This window comes from Mobula birostris, chromosome 11 (genome assembly GCF_030028105.1).
Source record: "Mobula birostris isolate sMobBir1 chromosome 11, sMobBir1.hap1, whole genome shotgun sequence".
In the NCBI taxonomy this organism is placed as follows: Eukaryota; Metazoa; Chordata; class Chondrichthyes; order Myliobatiformes; family Myliobatidae; genus Mobula; species Mobula birostris.
The window spans coordinates 13,882,757-13,900,858 of NC_092380.1; the positions used below are offsets into that span (position 1 = coordinate 13,882,757).

An 18,102-nucleotide genomic window follows, 5' to 3' on the forward strand; every position below is an offset into this window, starting at 1 on the left:
ATTTGCAGAATTTTTTTGTTGACTGCTTAAAATTGCTTAATTACATTTAAAATTGCTTAGCTGCCTTAATTACACTTAATTAAGTTGAAGGAAGCTTAAGTATGTTGAATATGCTAAGACTGCTTATTTTGTTTAATCGCTAGTTTTAGTTTTATTAGTTTTTAATTGCTTCAAGTTCTGTTTGTTTGCGAGTTTCTTAATAAAGGATCAAATCTATTCTTTGACTCTGGAGCCTCATTGTTATTGGATTGGATGGAAGGCACGTCATACAGGATCAAACCCCTGCTCCTCTCCGTGCTTAGTCTCTAAGTAGTGTTGGTTTGTTCGAGCAGCTGCTCCAGATGAGGATAACAGTGGTGGTTCAATGGGATCTGTCAATTACCTTATGGTCAGGCAGGACAGGGAACATTGGCTCCCAGTTCAATAACTTCCCCAGATATTGCAAATCCCAAATGAACGTTGTGAAGGGACTGTGCTACCTGCTGCATAATAAGCTCGTCACTGGAAACCCCATTTGTTTGATCTTGTGCTTCAAGAAATTCGTGAAAAAGTTTCAGGAATCTTCAAAGACCAATCAGTTCTCCAAGAGGTTTAACCAAATTCTTGCATTAACTACCATCAATAAAGTCAGATGAATTACCCTCTCACAAAAAGAATTCTACCTCCACCTGGATAACAACAGTCCTTATTAAGAACACAAATGGGTTTACTTCACAATGGTATGGAGACTGAAAAATACAAACCTCCATTTACGTAACAATACTTTATTAAAAATCTCCTTCAATTTATTTTCTCAATCATGTAAAGGCCTTCTTTCAGGTCACTTTTAACCCCAGCAGTTTTTATGAAAGTCCCAAGATTCTTTTCATAGTTTTAATCCATGATCCTATGTCCACAAGACTACAAGTAGGGGCAGACGTGCATCACTTGGCACCTGAAGCATGACCCACCATTCAATATGATCATGACTAGCCTCATGTCTTCTATGCTGTTCCCCATAACCTCAACTCCAGGTACTTTCAAGCATTTATCTTCCAACATCTTAAATATTTCTGATGACCTAACCAAATAAGACATTCAATAGCACTGCTGTATTGGTGTTATATTCATCTAATATTTCCAAAATATGGCAATTCCCTGAGCAGAACTATACCCAAATATGCTTTTTGATTTTGTGTTTTATATTCTGTGTTTTCACTTTTTTTTGCTGTTTGCACAATTTTTTTTGTGAGTGGGGGCAGAGGTCAATGTTCCCTCTGAGATGTCTGTGCACACACATCTTTTGCTACTAGCACATGAAGGAATTTAAACCACGCACAAAAGGTTGTCACCCTCCACCTCATTGGCACGTTGAATATATTTCACGACCGTACATAATCCCATTTCCTCTTCTGGTATCTGATGCAGACAGTGTTGACAATGTGGAGTTTGTGATGATTCGTCTGCGGATTTTAGAATTGGCTTATTTATACCGTTTTTTATTGAAGAAATTATTCAGTGCGTACATGTTGTCACTGGGCAAAAATTGCACAGCATAAGATTTTTGCTCACACTGGTTATTATAAATTAGAGGGAGCATTTGCGGAGGGGGAATTTGATGTTTGATGTTTTCCTTTGAACGAGTTGATTCTATGGTTCTTCTTTGTTTCATGACTGTCTATGGGGAAGACGTATTTCAGGGTTGTATACTGCATACATACTTTAATAATAGACGTACTTTGAATCTTTCAGTCGCTCTCTACAGTAATGGATTTGCCTTTCATTCAGGTGGAGCAGGATAGTCCTTGTTATAGTGGTTAGCACACTGCTTTACAGTACCAGCAACACAGGTTCATATCCTGACACTATCTGTAAGGAGTTTGTATGTTCTCACTGTGTGTTTGCTCCGGGTGTTCCAGTTTCCTCCTACAGTCCAAAGAGGTACTGGTTGGTAGGTCAATCGGTCATTGTAAATTGTCCCATGATCAGGCTAGAGTTAAGCTGCATTTCTGGAACTTCCAGTAATTGCACACCCCCCAATCATTCCTCATTCCTGTTTCCCTCTCTCACCTTATCTCTTTAAATTCCCATCATTTCTCCCCAGTGCTCCTCCCCCTTCCCTTTCTTCCATGCCTATCCCCTCCCATCAGATTCCCCCTCTTCCAACCCATTATCTCTTTCACCAATCAACTTCCCAGCTCTTTACTTCACCTGCTCCCCTACCACCTTGTACTTCTTCCTCGCTTCTCCCCACCTTCTTACTCTGACTTCTCCTCTTTCTTTCCAGTTCCGACGGAGGGTCTCGGCCCAAAATGTCAGCTGTTTACTCTTTTCCATAGATGCTGCCTGGCCTGCTGAGTTCCACCCGCATTTATGTGCATTGCTTTGGATTTCCAGCATCTGCAGATTTTCTTGTGCTTATTAAATTGAGGTTGCTGGGCAGCACATCTCGAAGGGCCAGAAGGACCCTTTCCATACTGTATCTTAATAAATAAATAACCTTCCACTTAATCAGTTGCTGGGGTGTCAAACAGATTTACCATTCAATTTGCAGTTTCCGCCTTTTGATAGTGGATCTTCTCCTCCGTCACCCAATAAGTAAAATTCCAAATGTTGCATCCAGCTTTACCTATACCTTACTTTCCTTCCTGTGTCCCCCGAAGATAATCACACCCACTATCCACAACCTCCATTATTTCACCCAGACTCTGCTCTCAATCTGCCACAGAGGATGTGAGCAGCTCAACAGACCACAAGATGGCAATGCAACACCCTAAGTCCATTAAAACATTCAGCACAGCATACAGCAGGAGTCACAGGATTACGAGAAACGGGGCCCCTCTTCATTGTAGATTTTGGGGATAATTGCATTGTTTGTATGATCAGATAATACAGAAAGAAAGACACAATTATTTAAATGCTAAATACATTGAATGTCAAAAATCATCAGTAAAACAGAAGATGCTGTAAATACGTAAAAGGTCAAGAAGTTTTAGCAGACAACCTTTCTGGTCATTGACATGAAATATTAACTTCCGTTTTTTTCTCCACAAATACTGCTTGTAATTTTGAGTATTTCAGTTTTAATCATGGAGTATATTTAAAGTGAATGCTGATAGGTTCTACAGTTATGATTGTGGTTAAGCACAGCTCCAATGCTGTAATTATGCCTAACGCTGTTATAACCAGGACTGATAGTGTGGATAAGCTCCCACTACCTATTAAATGCTCCCAATGCCATGCGACTCAAATACCCTCTGACAACCATGTCTAGCTCCTGACCTTCATGTGTGGCTTAGCTACTAAACCCGGTGGAACTGTTTCTACTGACAGGAAAAGAGGCAAAGGCGGGCTACAGGAGCCTTAAAACCAGTCGCTTCGTGCAGACGGGGCTCATCAGCCATGGTTGACAGTTCATCTTGGCGAAGGAAAACTCTGATCTCAAACGTCTGCTGCCTTGCGGCTATACCCACTCATGGGGAAGGCTTCGGGAGTAAACCCCGAGGAAAAAATCTGGGGCTGGAGTCCCTAAGGCAGTCCTACGTTGAGTTCAACGCAGATTGGCAACTCCTGCGTTGCTACTGGTACCAAACTGTAGACGTTCCTTTGGGTTCATCAGATGCATGGAGAGGAGGAGCTTGCTACAACGGGCAACAGCTTGCTCTCAATATTGCACTGTCCCAGCTTGCATAACTAGACAGATAGGATGAAACATCCAACGTTGACCCTGGCCGACACAGGCCTCAGCATCATCATCAATGCCATATTTAAGTTTGCTGACGACAAGACTATTGTAGGCCGGACCAAAGGTGGTGACGAGTCAGCATAAGGAGGGAGACTGAAAATCCGGCTGAGTGGTGCCACAACAACAACCTCTCACTCAATATCAGCAAGTCCAAGGATCTGATTATTGACTACAGGAGCAGGAAACCAGGGGTACATGAGTCAGCCCTCATCGGCAGATCAGAGGTGGAGAGTGTCAGCAACTTTAAATTCCTCCGTGTTATTATTTCAGGGGACCTGTCCTGGGCCCAGCACATAAGTGCAATTATGAAGAAAGCACGGCACTGCCTCTACTTCCTTGGGAGTTTACAAAGATTCAGCATTACATCCAAAATTTTGACCAACTTCTATTGATATGTAGTGGAGAGTATACAGTCGGCCCTCCCTATCCGCAGGGAATTAGTTCCGGGACCCCCTGCGGATACCAAAAAATGCGGACCCTCAAGTCCATTATATAAAATGGTGTGGTACTGTATTTGCGTATAACCTACGCACATCCTCCCATATACTTTAAATAGCCATAGTCATACTTTATTGCTCCCGAGGGAAATTGGTTAATAAAAGAAATCTCGACCCAGTCCTCTTTCCTCGCCTTTTTGATCCCTCTCTGCATCCTCTGTGTGTTTTCCTCCAGATTTCAGCCGGGGTGTCCACCGCTCTGTTCTCTAAACCGGCCGGCATAAGCACAATCAGCTGTAAATCACCTCTAGATTACTTATGTAAATAGTTGTTATACTGTATTGATTATGGAATAATGACAAGAAAAAATGCTCAAACGAGTGCTGGAGAGAGAACTTCCGGGTTTTCCTGATCTGGGGTTGGTTGAATCAGCACATGCGGAACCCGCGGATAAGGAGGGCCGACTGTATTGACTGGATGCATCACGGCCTGGTATGGAAACACCAATCCCTTAGACAGAAAATCCTACAAAAGATAGTGGATACAGCCCAATCCATCATGGGTAAAGCCCTCCCCCCCCAACCACCATTGAGCACATTTATACGAAGCACTGTTGGGATCTCCACCACCCAAGACATGCTCTCTTCTCGCTGCTGTCATCAGGAAGAAGGCACAGGAGCCTCAGGACTCGCACCACCAGGTTCAACAACAGTTATTACCCCTCAACCATCAGCCCTTTGAACCAGAGGGGATAACTTCACTTGCCCCATCATTGAAGTGCTCCCACAACCTATGGACTCACTCTCAAGGACTCTTCAATTTCACGTTTTTTGACATTTATTGCTTATTTATTTGTTATTATATCTTTCTTTTTGTACTTGCACAGTTTGTTGTCTTTTGCACACTTAATGCATAATAGAATACTAACCATAATAGAATTAATGAAGTTGGTGTGGCCCTTCATTGATTCTATTTTGGTTATTATTCTATTGTGCATTTATTGAGCATTCCTGTGTTTTGACAAGACAGCACATTATAGGCCCCTATGTGTGAAACCAGGGCACATAGCTAGCTAGTAAATAGTTCACATAGAGTAAAGGTCAGCATAGAACCAGAAATAGATGGGAACTTGTGTACACAGAGAAGGCAGAATAGGGTTGAGAGGGATAATATATCAGCCATGATCGAATAGCGGAGCAGACTTGATTGGCCAAATGGCCTAATTCAGCTCTTATGTTTTATGGTCTTTTGTTTAGTTTTAAGACTTAAACAATATTTATTGTAAACAGAATTATGCTGGAAAATGGTGCAAACTTGTAAAGGACCAAAAACAAGTAAAGTAGCAGAGATATTAAAGACATTTATCAAGGAACAGTAAGCCTGTAGATGGAAAGCAGAGGGAGGTAATATTGTAAACACAATCAATCATATGTTACAGTGAAGCTTTAGCTTTCTGTACCTGTGCATGATATGGACTCCACACCTGGCCCATGATATTCCACTATTGCGCCAGTGCCCCCTTTAACTGTCAGAATGCCTGCCACTTTCAGGATAACATCCTTTGGTGACGTCCAGCCTGACAAATGTCCTGTGAGCTTCACTCCGATAACCTAATGAACAAAGAATGTGTTTTATTTTACAACACGAGAGAGCAGCTTCCGCCACAGTAAGGTACGAGCAATCTTTGAATCAGTTTGCTTTGGTAAAACAATTCACCTTCAGCACAGAACAGATCAACTTTAGTGCCGAGGTTCTAACTGGTTTTGAAGCTTACGCATAGAACAGAGAAATATATACAATTAGTAAACAATAAATCCCAAACTTATGCTTTGATTCTTCTACAGTAAAGGCATTGATTTACTCTGATGTAGCTCACCGGACCAATGTAATAGAGATCTCTCAATCTGCCTGTACAGCATGGGTTCCCAACCTGGGGTCCATGGACCCCCTGTTTGATGGTATTGGTCCACGGTATAAAAAAGGTTGTGTGACACATGGCCAAGTGGTTTGGGTGTCGGACTAGCGATCTGAAGGTCGTGGGTTTGAGCCTCAGCCGAGGCAGCGTATGTGTCCTTGAGCAAGGCACTAAACCACACAATGCTCCAGTCTACCCAGCTGCGAATGGGTGCTGGCAAAAATCCTGGGGGTTAACCTCGCGATAAACTGGCATCCTATCCTGGGGGGGGGGGGGGGGGGGAGTCTCGTATTCTCAGTCGCTTCACGCTACGGAAACTGGCATAAGCACCGGCCTGATGAGCCACAAGGCTTGTGGTAGACTTTAATAAAAAAAAAGGCTGGGACCCCCTGATGTACAGGAATTGAATTCGCACAAGGGCTGTAACATTTGATAAATCACACCCATTGATCTGAATTATCAACATCTTTGAACAGGCTTGCCGAAATAGCCCATCTTGGTATTGATTTAAATACTGATAATCAATTTGATCAAGTGGCTGGGGGAGGTGGGTATCAATCCCAGGACAATTCTGAATCTTTCCTCATCGAACATGTGAACTTTCTGGTAGGTGATGACCAGAAGCATTTCACTACTTTTAATCCATTCCCCCCACCTTGCACCAACATCATCAAAATAACAAAACTAAAGAAGTGTCCCTGATCTTCTACTCAGAGAGTAGTGGATGCCTGGTATGGTTGTAGAGGCAAATACATTAAAGGCTGTTAAGAGACGTTTAGATAGGAACACAAAAATGAGGACGACGGAGGGACAAGGACATTGTGTAGGTAGGAAGCATTAGTTTTGGTTACTTTATTGTGACTTTGTGGGCTGTAGGGGTTCTTGGTTTCTCGTGCTATGTTCTAAGAAAAGTTGATCCAATTACACTTGAGATGGAACCTAGCCTATCTCCTTACCCACTGACATAAAGATTTAAAAAAAAGGAAGACGAGGGGGAAGAGGAGAGAATGTCGCAGGATTATAGAGTAATAAAGAGGGTGAACATGATTGATGGAATCAGGAGCTAATATGGACCCAATGGGCTAAATTATCATCACCTGTAATATAACAAGTAAAGCAGAAAACTGATGTTCTCCAAAAGCCTGGAAAGAATAACCATTTGCCATTTGCTTTGTGTTTCAATACAACTCCTCCGGTGAAGTTCTTAGAAATGTTTTGGTTTGATATAAAAGCAGGTTTTAACAACATATTCACAACTCAGTGTTCTTAAGCAGAGTATGTTTCAGCCACAGTACACAGTGCCCGGAACAACCGAAGCACCCTTGCATGCTTTTAAAGAAAATGCAAAGAGGGCTTAAGTATTTCAGCACCAACAGGTCTCAGTTCAAACGACGTTATTTAACAGATCAAAGCAGGCATTTTACCTTTGGACACTTTAGTTCCCATGGAATCCCAGCCATCACATCGACTGCATCTGCTCCTCCGACTCCAATACAGATGCCACCCAGACCACCACCATTTGGAGTATGTGAGTCTGTTCCAATCAGCAGCACACCAGGATAAGCATAGTTCTCCAAAATAATCTGTAAATGAGACCCCACGTACATCAGTATTCATTGGAGGCTGCTTCTCAGTAAAACTTCTAATTGGTTTTATGTCAGAAAACAAGAAAAAGATCAGATGTAGAGACAGGAACAGACAGTTCAGATATTCCTATCTATTCTCCCATTGACTAAAATAATTGATTTTTTTTCACCCATTAGCTCCACTTTCCCATTCTAACGCCACATCCTTTGATTCCCTCAATCTCCGTATGTTCAGTGACTGAGCATTCACAAACACACTATCCTCTGGTGAAGAAATTTCTTATCTCAGTTCTGAGTGACTAATAACTTATTTTGAGACTTTGGCCCTGGTTTTAAATGTCCCAGCTTGAGGAAACATCCCTGCAATTATCCTGTCAATCCCCAATCTGATCACCTCCCATTTTTCTAAACCACAGAATCGTAGGAGAACCACTCAGGAATCAACCTGGTGAACCTTTGTCGCAGTATATCTTTAGTTAGGAAGACCAGAGCAGTATCTGGTATTTGAGGTGAAGTGCGACTTCATTGCCTTTGAGCTCAACACCTCTTGTAGTAAAAGCCAATGTACAATCTGCCTTCTAATTGCTTGTTTTCTCTACTCTTTAACTTGCAGTGATTTATATTTTTTAAAAAATCATGCAAGCCCCATTGATCAATAACGTTTCCCAATTTCACTCCACTTGTTAAATACACCATTTTTCTACTTCTTCCCCAGCACCCACACAATCTCACCTCTTCTGGACTAGCTTCCATCTGTCAAGTCCCTGTACATACACTCGATCTCCCTATTACCCACTCTGTCCTCTCGGAACTTACACTACCACTCAGCTTTCATCGATTTATTAATTGAGATACAGTGCGGAACAGGCCCTTCTGGCCCTTCAAGCCACGTCGCCAGCAACCCCTGATTTAACTCTTGCCTAATCACGGGATAATTCCCAATGACCAATTAACCTATCAATGACTAATTAATTGTGGGAGGAAACTGGAGCACCCAGAGGAAACCCACATGGTAATGGGGAAAACGTACAAACTCCTAACAGGCAGCAGCAGGAATTGAACCCAGGTCGCTGGTACCGTAAAGCACTGTGCTAACTATTACACTGCCATACCACCCCAAGTCCAGACGAAGGGTCTCGGCCTGAAACGTTGACTGTTTATTCCCATCCATAAACACCGCCTGACTGCTCAGTCCCTCCAGCGGTTTGTGTGTTGCTCTAGATTTCAAGGACAGGATGGAAATATTGGATGACCCAGCATTGGGGAACATAGATACGTTTAGTCCCCTCATGCAAATTATTGGAGTAGACTGCGAAGAGTTTCTAAAAGAGTAGCTCACCTTCCTGTATCTTAGTATATGAAGCTGGAGTCCTGGTGGACTATTGAACAACACCATAAAACCAAAGAAACACAAGTTGCAGAAGATTTTTTCATGCTTGTGATTTCTCTATTGTAGGTCATGCAAACTGCACATATATGAAATCATTGGTTATCTATACAGGTAAACATCATGGTCCCAAGCACTGACGGCAAGAAAACAATTTCTTGTGAGCTCAATCTATCGCACAGACCATAAGCTAACAGTACCGACTCCACCCCACCCCCAAAAAAAACTCTCTCCGTTAATTCTATAACTGCCCTGGATCATTGTAATAGTTTCCATTAACTCTTCAACTAGCATAAACTCACATAAGCTCTCATTTGTGGTATCGACCTGGTAGGCCTCCTTCATTCTTGAAGTTTAAGATAATTTTTTTCATAATGTGCTACCCAAAACTGCATACAGTACCCAAACAATGACTCAGCAAGAGTTTTTTTTCCCATAATTTCATTAGGAAGAAAATAAAGATCAGAAATATGAGCTTTATTTGTCAAATGTATTGTGAAATGTGCCGTTAGCGCTAAATCAAATCAGCGAGGATTGGGAGGGACAGCCCGCAACTGTCGCCACACTTCCAGGGGCCACAACTCTGGAACGCGGAAGGAAGTGGGAGAACCTGGAGGAGACCGAAGTGGTCAATGGAAAAACGTTCAAGCTCCTTACAGACTACGGTGGGAATTGAACACCCATCTTACGGCTGTCGTCGTAATAGCCTTATGCTAACCACTGTGCTACCTACCGTGCTGCTTTTCTCAGTCTATAAACCTAAACTACCGCTGGCTAGAGTTAAAGAGCATTACCTTCAAACTGAGCAAACTCTTCAGGATGCCAAGAATCCTGTGAAAGCACAAGTGTGTCTGCGCTTCACTCAAAATCTCAAAACTGACATGAATGAAACGTTTTGGCCGTTCAGGATATTAAAATCAATGAAGCCAGATCAGGCAAGACTTGGGCAAGATTCACTGGATCGAGGGGAGAATAGGAACGCAAACACAAGGAAATCTGCAGATGCTGGAAATTCAAGCAACACACATCAAAGTTGCTGGTGAACGCAGCAGGCCAGGCAGCATCTCTAGGAAGAGGTCCAGTCGACGTTTTGGGCCGAGACCCTTCGTCAGGACTAACTGAAAGAAGAGCTAGTAAGAGATTTGAAAGTGGGAGGGGGAGGGGGGGATCCGAAATGATAGGAGAAGACAGGAGCGGGAGGGATGGAGCCAAGAGCTGGACAGGTGATTGGCAAAAGGGATATGAGAGGATCATGGGACAGGAGGCCTAGGGAGAAGGAAAAGGGGGAGGGGGGGGGAAGCTCAGAGGATGTGCAAGGGGTATAGTGAGGGGGACAGAGGGAGAAAAAGGAGAGAGAGAAAAAGAATGTGTGTATATAAATAAATAACAGATGGGGTACGAGGGGGAGGTGGGGCATTAGTGGAAGTTAGAGAAGTCAATATTCATGCCATCAGGTTGGAGGCTACCCAGATGGAATATAAGGTGTTGGTCCTCCAACCTGAGTGTGGCTTCATCTTTACAGTAGAGGAGGCCGTGGATATCAGAATGGGAATGGGATGTGGAATTAAAATGTGTGGCCACTGGGAGATCATGCTTCATCTTTACAGTAGAGGAGGCCATGGGCTTCATCTTTACAGTAGAGGAGGCCGTGGGCTTCATCTCTACAGTGGAGGAGGCCGTGGAAGCCAGGTCCTGATTGTAATTGGATCACATGGAAGGATAAGAAAATGAAGTCACTCCAGATAGAAACAAAAGCAAGCTCGAGCTGTCACACTCAGCTCAGTAGGTGTTGCCAGTCATTTCTGGATTACTCTACAGATTGTGTACAAGATGAAAGTGCTGAAATATTCTATTAATAAAAACAAATAGTTGAATGTTAAACTGATCAGACTGTGCACTTGCACCCCAGAGCCTTGCAAAGTGGCGTATTTGGTGTGTGCTCTGACATTCTTGGTCACTACACCACAGTTCAGCTGGGGAAAGAGTGGGTCCCTTGTCGTAACATTTAACAGCAAATAGTTTCACCATCATAGGGCTGTAATTGGAAATGTTTAGTTTCGTAAACTGAAATTTGAGTTCTAGAAGTTGGTGCAAACTTCTACAGGAGAATGTTAAAAATATCATGGACCACACACACATCAAATGAAGAAGTTCTCAGAAGAGCCCAAGCAGTTCGATCACTCATACCAACAATAACAGAAAGACAAGCAACACACATCAAAGTTGCCGGTGAGCGCAGCAGGCCAGGCAGCATCTCTAGGAAGAGGTACAGTCGACGTTTCGGGCCGAGACCCTTCGTCAGGATAACAGAAAGACAACTCAGATTCCTCGGACACATCATGCAGAAAGATGAACTAGAAAAACTAATACTCTCTGGAAAGATCGAGGGGAGTAAACCTAGAGGAAGACCTCGGCTTATGTACATCAAAAGCATAGCCAGGTGGCTACACATCGAGGAAATGGAAGTCACCCAAAAAACGAAGGATAGATCTATATGGAAAACCATGGTCACCAAAGTCCGCATCGGATATGGTACCTAGACAGACAGACAGACGGTACAAACAGCCAGTTGGGTCGGTATTGCTCTGCAAAGGCACAAGGCCAAAGCAAAGTAGAACTCCTGTGTGCAGCCTCCAGGGGTAGCAAGAATAAATCAGAAGTTGTTAAATAAAGGGGATGGCAGGGACAACACTGCCGAGTAGATGCCGCCTTTCACCTGCTGAGATCAAAGAAGGCTTTGATGCACTCTATTCAGTCTTGCCTTGCAGTGACAACATCCAATCTGTAACAGCTACATGCTCTTTTATAAAACGGCATTTAGTAAGGACCAAGTGCTGGCTGCCTGTAGCTTACGTGTGTACAAGAGTGAGCAATGCCCTTGTGTGTCGTGCTGGCTGTTTTATGTTTGGAGTGGGGAGGAGGCATTTCAATCAAAGTGGGATTTGTTTTGTCATCGGTTCCGCTCATGGTTATGTTCGGAAAGAGTGGAAAATAAAGATGAATCTCACTGAGCCCTTTAGGCTTTGTTTGCTTGTGCAATAGGAAACAGTAGCTGATAATTAATGTGCTGCTCCCCGGGGACAGGGAGGTGAAGGCAGACTTCAAAGTGAGAACTGGAAATGAGATTTCATTCTTTACCTGATGGATGATGCCAGAACCAGGTTTCCAAAAGCCGACCCCATACTTCGCAGCTGCCGTTGCCAAGAAATTATAAACTTCTTCATTCAGATCCTACAAAGGAAAGATTACATTAATGATCTGAATGGAAAACAAGCCACTTCGGCGAATCAGATGCTCAATTCAAGCCTTTGACCAGGTGGTGGAAACAATGCAACCACAAAGATGGTGATGAAAGAGGCAAATGAATCATTAATCCGTTAGTTACACTTAGTCTTGTCAGATGTGTGACCCTTTCACAGTTTATTGACAAACATTACTGGTAATTTTGGAAGATTTTGAAAGAGGAATAAATGGGCTGGGGTGGAAAATATTATTAGCATTGCCCATGACAAGCCTCAAAAAAAAGATCGTAGAGACCAAGCAGTCAAGGGAGAAAGGGGGAGGAGAAAGGCAGGTGTGAAGCTAAAGGGAGGGAGAATGAGAAGGAATTGCAGGAACGGTGGGGCGGGGGGGGGGAGTTAATTAAATGGTGTTATACGGCAACTCTAATGTGCAGGATGCAAGAAGCTGCAGAGAGCGACTCTGCCGAGTACATCTTGGGATGTCCTTCCCCACCACCAGTAGTATCTACAGGAGGTGCTGCCTCAAGAAACGTAGAAAACCTACAGCACAATACAGGCCCTTCAGCCCACAAAGCTGTGTCGAACATGTCCTTACCTTAGAAATTACCGAGGGTTACCCATAGCCCTCTATTTTTCTGAGCTCCATGTACCTGTCCAGGAGCCTCTTAAAAGACCCCACTGTATCTGCCTCCACCACCGTCACCGGCAGCCCACTCCATGCACTCACCACTCTCTGCGTAAAAAAACTTACCCCTGACATCTCCTCTGTACCTACGTCCAAGCACCTTAAAACTGTGCCTTTTCGTGCTAGAAATAGTTTCTAGCAGTTTAAGAATAAGGGGTAGACAATTTAGAACGGAGTTGAGGAAAAACTTTTTCACACAGAGGGTTGTGGTTCTGTGGAATGCTCTGCCTCAGAAGGCAGTGGAGGCTAATTCTCTGGATTCTTTCAAGAAAGAGTTAGATAGAGCTCTTAAAGATAGTGGAGTGAAGGAATATGGGAGAAGGCAGGAAAAGGGTATTGACTGTGGATGATCAGCCACAATCACAGTGAATGGTGGTGCTGGCTCAAAGGGCTGAATAGCCTACTCCTGCACCTATTGTCTATTGCTAGCCATTTCAGCCCTGGGAAAGAGCCACTGACTATCCACATTATCAATGCCTCTCATCATCTTATACACCTCTATCAGGTCACCTCTCATCCTCCGTCGGCCACACCTCAATCAGGTCACCTCCCATCCTCTGTCGCTCAAGAAGACAACATCTTTCATCAAAGAACCCTACCATCAGGGCCATGCCATCTTTTAACAGCTACCTTTGGGCAGTAGGTACAGCAGTCCAATACCACCACCTTCAAGAACAACTACTTCCCTTCAACCATTCAGTTCTTGAACCAACCACCAAATCACCACTACATTTTAGCAACATAATGACCACTTTGGATTAAAATGAACTTGTCTTTGTTCAAATTGTGTTTTCTTATAAAAACTGTGTATATTTTATGTTTACATGTCTCTGAATGCTGCTGCAAGTTTTACACTGTGTACACTCAAGTGATCACTTTATTAGGTACCTCCTGTACTTAATAAAATGGCCACTGAGTGTATGTTCGTGATCTTCTGCTGATTTTGCCCATCCACTTCAAGATTCAACGCGTCGTGCGTTCAGAGATGCTCTTCTGCACATCACTGTTGTAGCGCATGATTATTTGAGTCACTGTCACCTTCCTGTCTGCTTGAATCAATCTGGCCATTCCCCTCTGACCTGTCTCATTAATGAGGTGTTTTCACCCACAGAACTGCCGCACACTGGATGTTTTTTGCTTATTGCACCACTCTCTGTAAACTCTAGATACTAATGTGTGTGAAAATCCCAGGAGATCAGCAGTTTCCATGGTCAAAGTCACTTAGATCACAGTTCTTCCCCATTTTGATGTTTGGCTTGAACTACAACTGAACTTCTTGACCATGTCTACATGCTTTTATGCATTGAGTTGCTGCCACATGATCAGTTGATAAGATATTGCATTACAAGCACTGTACAGCTGTAACTAGTAAAGTGGCCACTCAGTGTATTTGACAATAAACTGGTCTTTGATTTTGTAACCCCTCTTTGGGAGAGTGTAGGTGGAGAAAAGCAGGTTTATAGGTTCACCAGCTTGTAACAATAATTACAGTGCTTTTGGAGTATCGCTTAAGCATACATTCTTCACGGAAGAGTAAAACGAATAGAAGCAACAGCAATCAGAGATGAGAAAGGAGTTTGGGAAAAAGAAGTTGAATTGAAGATACAGAATGAAGTAGTGACAAGAGAGAAAAGCAAGCAGCCATATTCTTTTAAATAGGCACAATACCCAAGGCTGTTCTTAGGGCAGAGGAGTATTTTTCAATCACATAGCATCTCATCAAAGCATCAAAAGCCTTAAAGTCTAAATAAAGTACCTTGGCTCTTGCCAGATCCTTTTCTCCGCCGACCTGAGCCTCAATTAAGTGGTCACAGTGGATTGTAGATGGCACTGCTACCTGGGGCAAGCCACTACTGATGAACTGAAGCATGGCCATCTGGGCAGTGGCATCTTGCATCGCCACCCGATCAGGACGGAGGCGCAGGTAGGTTTTCCCGCGACCTATCGCTTGGTTAACAGGATCCTCTAAGTGACCATAAACAATCTTCTCTGAAAGTGTCAAGGGCTTGTCCAACCTAACAGAGACGACAAGACCGAATGTTACAAATATGCCATAAATATGAAAAACCATCTCAAAAAAAATTGTATGAAAAGAAATAAAATGTTTTGTATTTACAATATAGCTGCATATCTTATCTTCACACAATACTCAAGATAATCCCTCATTATTTTGCAAAAACAGCAACGCGAGAGAAAGTTTGAGAATTTACTTTCAGTCTGCATTTTCAATTAAGTTATTATCTACTGCCATTATAACTGCCTTATCTTTATCCATGACAAAAACTGTTGATTCTACACTGTCAGCGACGTGCGGGTATAAATTACAGTGTAACGTATTTATCAGGGCGTTAGAGTGGAGATACGCCTCTACCAAAGGAGGTGTAAGACACTCTTCTCCGCTAGACTGCAGGTCACCCTTGGGCAAGGTGTAGCACCTTCTTAGCCCCACACGTCCCTGACCAGGGTCACATGAAGCCATTGAAGCAGGTGGTGGATGGTCATATGAGCAGCTGGTGCATTCACAAATCCTGGTTATGCTTTGGGAGGCAGGGTGGAGACATGTCTCTACCAAAGGAGGTGCAAGGCTCTCCTTCCCTCCACTAGCCTGCAGGTCACCCTTGGGCAAGGTGTAGCATCCGCTTAGTCCCCCGATCAGCATCACATGGGAGCAGGTGGTATATGATCATATGTGCGGCTGGTGCACATCACAAATCCTGGTTATGTGACCATTGATGCCAGGCAATCTCTGAAGAGTATTGATAATGGCTGGGGTCACCCGTCTTGTAAAGACACCACCAGAAGCAGGCAATGACAAACCACTCCTGTAGAAAAAGTTGCCAAGAACCTCCCCGCTAACCTTTTCCCATAGTTTTGATTTTTCTTCTTCACATATATTTATGCAGTTCCTCAAAAGCCACAACAGAACTCACTTGCACCACACCTGCTGACTGTTCTGACCCATCATTATTTTATCTATTTTAATCAAATCTCTCTGTAGCCTATGCTTCTCCAAAAATATGTCCCAGCACCGCTAATCTATCCTTGTACCTGTAGTTCCTCATCCCATGAGCTATTTTCAGTATTCTCTCCAACATCGGCCTTATGTAATCAGAAATGAACACAATACTCCAGCCAAGACTATATCATGATTTATAAAGCTTTTTCATAAATTCCCTACTTTTATACTCCATGTGTCTATTGATAAAGCACAGAATTGCACATGTCTCAGTCACCTCTTAAGGTGCCCAGCTAGGTAGGACTTGGAATGTTTACTTTGGCTTGCCCCAGGGAAGTACGTCTTTCTCCACGGCCTTATTGCTTTTTTGCCAAGTCTTTGGACTTTCTTATTCAACGCATTGACCTGGTTGTGGGCGGTGGGGTGGAGGGTGCAAGCCACAGTATCTAAATTTTCAGATGACTCAAAACATAGCGCAATTGTGAACTTCACGCATCTTAGCTTTGAGGACAAGATTGCAATAGTAAATAATTCAATCTACTACAATGGGCAGGCACTTGCTAGATAAAATTTAATGCACAGAGACGTGAGGTGACGCATTTTGGCAGGAAGAATGAGGAGAGACAATATAGAGCGAACGATCCCGTTCTCAATTGTGTGCAGGAGCTCAGGGGCTGGGTGCATTGCAAATGGCTGGACACAAGTGCAATCAAAGATGCCTTTTTGTGGATTACCCATTATGTATTGCTTTCACACATTGCAGCAAGTCCTGAGCCGTGGGGTCCAGGTATACAGCTACAAATCAGACCATAAGATGTAAGAGTAGCATTAGGCCATTTGGCCCATCGAATCTACTCCACCATTTCATCATGGCTGAAAAATGGAAAAGTGCACAAGGCAGAAGGTGTAGGAATGCACTGGAAAATAAGCTTTGATATCCCACATCTAAAACTGCTGGAATACTAAATATAAACACAGAATGCTGGAGGAACTCAGCAGGTCAGGTGACATTCTGTGTGGGCTGCTTTGGATTTCCAGCACTTGCAGACTTTCTCGTGTTGGTGATTTACTGAAGCATAATGTCATTTATAACACAGGAAAGGCCACTTGGTGCTAATAGATCCATGTTCCTGCTCTGGATAGTACCTCTCTCAATCTTGAGCACATCATGTAATCCACACAGCTGAACCTTAACATTCTAGCCAATCCCTTCAAACATCTGAAGGTACTTCCTCTTTACCTTTTGTGAACGATGTCAACATTTTTCCGCAGCAACTCATAATTGACGTACTCATTGGGCTCGAAGCGACTCATGGCTATTTTGGCCCGCCAACACACGGCGGAGAGATGGTACCTCCGGACCCCATGGCTCAGGGCTTGCTGCAACATATGAAAACAATACGTCATGAACAGTCCTCAGAAAGGCATCTTTACTTGCACTGCGAAGTCTAGAAAGTGGTTGATTAAGGTTGCAATCTAGCCTGGCAATGAACATCCCATGGATGTTCCATCAAATGTGTTACAACTCGATAGTTTCTGGTTTAAGATGACACTGGTGAAGCCCAGTGACTGCTTATCGGTGGCAAACATCACAAAGAAAACTACTAAACACATTATTAATAACTATCACCATTAACAGTGGAGAGGCAAGCAGAGGCGGAGGTGAGGCATGATCAAGGCCAGCGGAGGCGGGGTCAATGCAGAATCGAGGCGTGCCCGAGAGCAAGGAATGACCCGATGATTTAAGCCCTGGGCCTAATTGGAATGGTCAAATTTGAGCCAAATTGCAGTGGTGGGGACCAGGCCCAATAGCGGTTCAAGAGCGAGAAGCGGGCAGGTTCTGATTACTGCTCCAAAACATTTACTCATTTCTGCACTGAAATGAGGCTGTGAATTGCTCCGGCTGCAGTAGTGCCTGGCTTCATGTCTTTGGTAAAACTTCAGTTCTGAATGCTATTTCATAACTTTTATTACTTATTTATGATTTATTTTTCTCTCTGCACATTGGGTGCTTGACAGCCTTCTTTCTTTTCTAATGGGTTCTTTTGGGGTTTCTTTGTTTTGTGGCTGCCCATAGAAAGAAGAATCTTAAGATTGTATAATGTACACATACTTTGGGTAATAAATGTACTTTGAACTTTGATAAAAATGGTAGGCAAGTATCCAAGAA

The 18,102-nt window shown here is 43.3% G+C and overlaps 1 protein-coding gene across 1 annotated transcript in view; it reads right to left on the reverse strand.

Annotated features, from left to right (window-relative positions):
• aco2 (aconitase 2, mitochondrial) overlaps positions 1 to 18,102 on the reverse strand; it is a 75,980-nt gene that overhangs the window by 49,979 nt on the left and 7,899 nt on the right. Inside the window, exons 2-6 of the mRNA XM_072271711.1 lie at positions 17,173 to 17,312; positions 14,733 to 14,991; positions 12,188 to 12,280; positions 7,501 to 7,659; positions 5,621 to 5,771 (exon numbers count right to left, since the gene is read on the reverse strand). Of these exons, the coding sequence (XP_072127812.1) occupies positions 5,621 to 5,771; positions 7,501 to 7,659; positions 12,188 to 12,280; positions 14,733 to 14,991; positions 17,173 to 17,312 (802 nt within the window). The remainder of the gene's footprint in view (positions 1 to 5,620; positions 5,772 to 7,500; positions 7,660 to 12,187; positions 12,281 to 14,732; positions 14,992 to 17,172; positions 17,313 to 18,102) is intronic.